Raw genomic sequence first — 7,155 nt, forward strand, 5'->3', positions numbered from 1 at the left:
ACGAATTTGATGAACATTTTTCATTTAAACAATCATATTATTCATGTAGAGCTCCGTTCATAGATAATAGTAACATACAAATTTATGTTGCTCGTACTCTTCAAAAATGTCAATGATTGTGTGTCAGGTCTTTCAGAAGCAAAATAATTTTGAAGGATTTAACATGAATGTGACATCATTTTTGAAGAGTCGAGCGATATAGTGAATACTAGTACTTTTGCAGGACTATTTGTCTGATAAATGATCTGCTGCTTGTGCATACTTCAATGAAATTGCCTTTCCTGTTTCTTCACCATTGAGGCTGCTGTTGGTCAAGAAATCTCTATACCATTTGGCTGAAAGCTTGGGAACTCGATCTAAAGTAGCGCGATCAACATAGTATAAACCAAATTTCAACTCGTATCCATCTGTCCACTCGAAATTATCCATCAAGCTCCAAATGAAATAACCGCGTACATCAGCACCTTTCCTAAAAGTTTCCATACAAAGGCAACAAAGGTTTAGCTATTTCTTCATTTCGCGACAAAGTTTGGGTTGGTTGAGTCATGACTCGTTTATTAGTTTGCCACATCTTGTCTCGTCCAAGTTTGACTCAACCTGCTCATTTGTCACCTCTAGGTTTCCCATAACGTGTTGTTTTAGTAAGTGAGGATGAGAGGGGAGTACATTTACCTGATAGCCTTAGCCAAAGATGCAAGATATGATTTATGGAATTCGACTCGCTTAATATCATGTTGTAATTCATCCGCTTGTGCAGTAGTAGGATTCAGGGAAGAGTAGCCTGCAATGTACCTCATAAATCAGTTTTTTGACAAACTAGATATACTTTGAACGACTTGATAGCGTAAAAAGTTGTTCACAATGATGGTGTGACACTATGCACACTTGGAGTACAATGTATCTCATAAAGTGTACGCAGACCTTACCTCTACCTCGTAGAGATAGAGAGGTTGTTTGTGATAGACCCTCAATAATTACATGCAAAGTGAATGAGGCCGATGATTCACCATTTTCAGTGACAAACATGGGTTTGTTATGATATCGCTTCGTCATATAGTCCACAATCTCCTCCATTCCTTTAGGAACCACAAAAAATCGAGACATTCCTGTCTATGGAAAACAGGAAAAACATATTACAAGAAGAAAAAAAATGAAATCTTGGGTGTAGGGAAAGCAAAGTTTACGATTAAGTAACAATTTGTACCGGTTCTCCGATAGAAACACCATCTTTTTCTGCTAGAGTTATGAGATAGCCGTGGATAGGGTGATCCCCACCCGCAATGCAACTAGAATTGGAGCAAACGCAGGTTGAATAAATGCAATCCTTAGCGTACAGAGTGCCATAGTGGTTTATTCCCATGAAGTCAATACTATCTTTGATAAGCTTTCGTTCATCTGAGGTGAAACTCGGTAGTGTATCTAAAAGATATTTACGCATTTCTGGAGGGTAATCTCCATGTACCAAAGGATCAAAAACCCTGAGATAAGAGGTCACTGGCACATCAAGATATATAAAGCAAGACGTACAAGGTTCAAGTACTATGATTCTTCCACAAAGTTTATGGACTCTTTGATTTTGATTAAACAGAAGGACCAAGAGACCGAATAAGTACAATTTCACCAAACGCTGAAACTTTTGTACTTCTTCTTTTTGTTATTACTGCCTGATTACAGTGAGAAATTTGAATATCGAGATGGGAGCATCAAATAGTGGAATCATCCACGTTAAAAGAATCAGAGAAAATAACCAAACAGCGCAAGAAAAAAGCTTGGGCACGTTAGGTGCTAGAGAGAGGTCATGGGCAATTGATACGTCACAAGTTTAAACTTCAAAATCTGAGGCAATATATGAATGATCTCTTGAGTTTTCTCAAAGATGTGGAAACTTGTTGCCATAATAGCAAAAAACAACTCAACTACTAGTTAATTGTCTTATAAATCCTGGGTTAGATTTTCAACATTTAACAGGTAGTTAACGATATGCTACTGCCAATGCATGTACGAGCCTGCTAAAGGCCAAGTTATAAGGCAGTAAGACTTACCAAGCAGCGGTAAATACAAAAGCCCTGTAAGCAGCATCCCGGTCATAGGCATTATTCATTAATGGTTTATACATAAATGAATGTACAACAATTCCTACCAATCCACCATACTTAGGCTGCAAATAATAGCATCAAATTTGAGTAAGCACATGTTACACTATTTGAGAAGTTGAGTGAATAGGCGACAAAGAGACTCTTGCCTGAAAATGCTCGCGATATAGTTTTGCAGCCTTGGCATGTGCCAATAACATGTTATGCATTGCAACAAGAGGTTCGGTATCAGAATTTCCAGCTGAACAGTTACCAAAAGGCGGGGTGCAACGAGCAGGAGGGTACACTCCACGCACATAGGCCATTTCTGCAAACATATTTGGCTCATTGATTGTGGTCCAGTACTTCACTCTATCGCCAAAACTCTCGAAACAAATCTGAGCAAAATAGAGAAATTCTTCCCTATTATGAAAAAATGGGACACAATTAAAACGGACATCCTTAAGATTGACAGCTAATGTACCATAACAATTTACACAAAGAAACATACTGCATAATAGGATTAAGCCAGGCCCCATATTTTTCCTCGAGTTCTTGTGGATGGTCGTGGTGATTGAGAGTCACAAATGGTGTTATTCCTGCAATCATACGCCACATTTCTATAATCTAAGCACAACATCCAAGAATCTTGCCAACTAAAAATTAGTACCATCTGCAAACATTACACCTTTGAGTAAGAGAGAATCGATGAGTTTGTCGTAGAACATAACACCAGCAAAATTCACTTTACCAAACCCTCCTCCTATACAAATTCAACGTCAGAGATTCATAAAACATAAGCAAAATACATAATCCGATTAAGACAGCATCGAGGGAACAAAAAGATAACAGAATGTACTAGGAAGAACTCTGCTCCACGAGATGGAGAAACGATACGAATTCAAGCCAATAGAGTGCATCAACTCAACATCTTCCTGCAATAATTTAAGGAATCACAAAGTTGCTATTTATGGAAGGTACTAAAAAAACAAACAAACAACAAGTCAAAATCTAGAGACTCGACCTGAAACCGATGGTAATGATCATCCGCTATATCTCCATTATCTCCGTTCTTTATCCTTCCTAAAACCATTTAAAAGTGGAAATCATACTCAGTCTGAGCATAAGAAAATAAATCAAATAGACCTCAAAAAATGATAACTAAGAAATGAACCTTGGCTAAATTCAACCTAAAGCTACCTCTAAATCCTCAGCTAATGTAGCATCTACCACCCCATCACGCCCAAGACTAGACATCTAGAGAGTCGACAATATAACATGGGCGCCCAACATCATAGTAAACCAAGAACCTAGACTCAGGCATGGTTAAAAAATGGACGAAAAAGGGACAAATATACCTCCGAACTATGATAAATGGTACGTATATATACTCCGTCATACTTTGGGTACAGATATGCCCCTACCGTTAATGAAATGGTACGGATATGCCCCTCACACTAACGGTAGGGGCATATGTGTACCCAAAGTACGACGAAGAGTATATATCAGTAATAACTCAACCCAATAACTAGTTTACATGAGTATTGCCCAAGACCACAATAGCTTGTTCACAAGGTGATTGTTTCCCGAGACCCCATTTACAGAATTAACCCGAACACCTTCCCACTCAACCACATAAACTTAAAATAGCCCGCAAATATATAATATATGCATAATCCATGTACAAAATATGTATAACCATGTATAATTACTGCATCAAAAAATACGAAAATGGGTATTTACCATTAGTATGACTAAAAACATCCCAATTACTCAACCCTTTGCCATCTTCAAGAAATGCCCCTTCAATCTGTTTAAAAAAAAAACAAAAAGAATCAAACATATTCAAAAATAAAAATAATAATAACAATTATGGTGAAGTGACACATTAAAAGAGCAGAAAATACTTGATAAGCAGAAGTAGCAGCTCCAAAAAGAAACCCATCTGGGAAATTTGATCTCTTCACATTATTCAGTTCCTCAAAAGAATTTACAGATACAAATAGTAAAAAACACAGAAATAATAAGCTGCTGAAATAATTACTGCTGCTTTTCATTTGGAGTTTAATCAACTAAAATAATTACCAATCTAACTCTCTATTTGTTGCGGTCAAAATCAACTAACATTAACTAAAAAAGAACAGCATGGTACACTTAAAGTGGTCAATATAAGTTACCAACATATTCGGGGTTCAAAGAAGGATACCATAAAAATATATTATATTAAAAAATAATACTACAAAGTATTTGAAGCTAGATGGAGTTGATGAACTTTATCTACCAAAAATAGCTATTATTACAAGAGGAGAAAATTGAAGAATGTTTAATTGAAGTACCTGACATCAACTGGGACCATAGGATCCAACTCTTGATTATCTATTACTACTATCTATTTCATATTAATTGACGTATGTTACTAAAAATAATTAACATATATTAACTCGTCGTCTTATTAAATAAAAAAATATTAATTAATATTTTCGATATTACACTTGCAGTTAATTCTTTCTAAAAATATTCACACGTATTTGTAGAATTTAAAAAAAAAAAATCCAAGGACTGAATTAATAAAATTATCTTTTTATTTAAAATTTTTAACATACTAATATAAGACGGAGAGAGTACTTACAATTGATTTTATCTGTATTTTTTAAAAAAAAAAAAAGAAAATTAAATTTATAATTTTAAATTAAAATTACGTAAAATATATCATGTGATTTTCATAATGATAACAAGGGAAATAAAAAAGCATTGCGATGAAATGAGGATGTTGAAAATTAAACACTTCCTAAATTGTTTATCCAAAAAAAAGGTACTATTAAATATTAATTATTTGTCTAAAAAAGAGATAACAGGCAAAAAGATATTTGTCTATCAGCAACGAATGGCTCGTAGCTGTTGTACGTATTATAATTAATTAATTTAAAATTAGGAGTAGGTGAGAAAGCCATCTAATCTCTCCGTTTCATATTAGTTGATCCATATAAATTTGACACATTTATTAAAAAAATATTAATTACGAGTTTATTTTATTAAATTAATCTTATTAATTTTACTTTAAAAATATAAATTTGAGTAAATACACTTTATTTAGTCATTTAATGTTAAGAATAATATTGAAAGAACATAATAAAATTTTTTTGATTTCAATCAAAGGTACAACTATATTGAAACAAATATTTTTAAAAAGAAGGTCAATTAAAACGAAACGAAGAAAGTACTATCAGAAATCACATAAATAGCAGGTCCAATCATTGACATTAAATTAAAGTATTAACATTTTTTCAAAAATAATCCGATACACAAAGTATTATATATTAACATGATTTGAAGAAAAAACATATTTTGAAAAGTGTGATGTGAACAACTTACCATAGCGTAAGCATTATAGGTCAAAAAGGACAACTTTATAGTGTTAGAAATGTAAAATGACAAACTTACAAAGGGGTGTTGAATTTAAGTGTTTTTAATTTTTGACAATTATTTGTATTAATTAAAGTATTAAACACATGGACTTTTAGCCAACTATAAATATATTTAGTGGGTTCTAAGTAATGTTATAGTAGTTGCTTATTCGAAACTCAAACAGAGAGCAAATGCACAAATGCTTCTTGATTTTTTTCAATTCCAAAGTCAGGATTAAAAGTCACATGCGTGTCATGTGTTTGAATTTAGAGTTTATATTATTTAATTATAATTAATTAATATATATTTAGTTAATTAATCATAACAAAAAATATTAGTGCGTGTAAGTTTTTACAGTCATATCCTTCCTTCATTTCCTCTTTCTATTAATAATTTTCACCTAGTATTTTGAAAGCAACAATGACAGGTTTGTTGGTTAAATTAAGTACATATGACAAAACAGGTAAATGGCCTCTCCACCAAAATAATACTCCCTCCGTTCCATTTTATGTGTCGCTATTTGATCGGGTACGGAGTTTAAGAAAAAAGGAAAGACTTGGTAAAGTTTACCAAATTATCCTTTATCAAAAAATGTGTCAATATCTTTTTTTTAATTAAGTTGGACCAATAAAGGTAAAAGAATAATTGTATCTTTAAAAAGTTGCCTAATAAGAAAAGACGACACTTATATTGGGACAGACTAAAAAGGAAATGATGACACATAATTTGAGACGGAGGGAGTATCTAAGAAATGTATATCTTTTATACATTGTATCTAACAAGTAAATAAATATATACATATTTTAGATAAAACTAAAATAAATTTCAATACATTAGCTAACTTTATCTCACCTCTAAGATAGTAGTACAGACTCCGTACATTCTACCCTCTCTAGACTCCACTATGTTGGAATATACTGATAAAGGTGTCAAGTGGGCCGGGCCGAGCCAAACCGGAACCGGCCCGTTTAGTTTAACCGGGTTGTGGGCCAGTTCCGGTCCAGGTTGGGTTAGGTGGGCCAGGCGGTTCCGGGTTCAACAGTAAAAATGTTGAAAACAACCCTGAACCGGCCCGCTTAACCCAACCCGGTTAAATCCACCTAAACCCGGTCAAATCCGGTTAAAAATCGGTCAAACCCTTTTAAAAGAAAATGAAAAATCCAATATACACTACATACACTACAATTATATACACTATATACACTTCAATATATACTATATACACTACAATTATACAATATATATTTTTTAAAATATATATAAACAATTACACATATATACGTAGCATTCAATATATAATTATATATGACTATACGTACTACTTTAAATAAAACATATACTATAAATCTACAATAGTACAATATATATATATACACTACAATATATATATATATATATATATAGTTATATACTAATTTATAAAACATATACACATTTATACGTTAAATATATTCGCTTATAGAAGATATATACACATATATACGCACCATTCAATATATATGTACTGCTTTAAATAAAATATATACTACAATATACATATATATATACAACAATATGTATATATATATATAATTACATACTAATTTATAGAACATATACAATTGTATACGTTAAAGATATACGTCTATAGAAGATATATACACATATATACGCACCATTCAATATATATGTACTACTT

General features: G+C 32.6%; 1 protein-coding gene across 1 annotated transcript; it reads right to left on the bottom strand.

The window, feature by feature from the left end:
• Positions 1 to 16: 16 nt before the first annotated feature.
• Positions 17 to 4,483, bottom strand: LOC107878687 (beta-glucosidase 18). The gene is made up of 12 exons (XM_016725772.2): positions 3,980 to 4,483; positions 3,816 to 3,882; positions 3,097 to 3,155; positions 2,932 to 3,007; positions 2,761 to 2,835; positions 2,584 to 2,671; positions 2,243 to 2,495; positions 2,043 to 2,158; positions 1,205 to 1,478; positions 1,008 to 1,110; positions 673 to 781; positions 17 to 469 (listed from the first exon to the last, which is right to left on the bottom strand). The coding sequence occupies exons 1-12, from the start codon at positions 4,127 to 4,129 to the stop codon at positions 226 to 228; spliced, it is 1,614 nt and encodes a 537-aa protein (XP_016581258.2). The 5' UTR covers positions 4,130 to 4,483; the 3' UTR covers positions 17 to 225.
• Between the last annotated feature and the right edge of the window lie 2,672 nt (positions 4,484 to 7,155).

The sequence above is a fragment of the Capsicum annuum genome, chromosome 7, assembly GCF_002878395.1.
Source record: "Capsicum annuum cultivar UCD-10X-F1 chromosome 7, UCD10Xv1.1, whole genome shotgun sequence".
Taxonomy (NCBI): domain Eukaryota; kingdom Viridiplantae; phylum Streptophyta; class Magnoliopsida; order Solanales; family Solanaceae; genus Capsicum; species Capsicum annuum.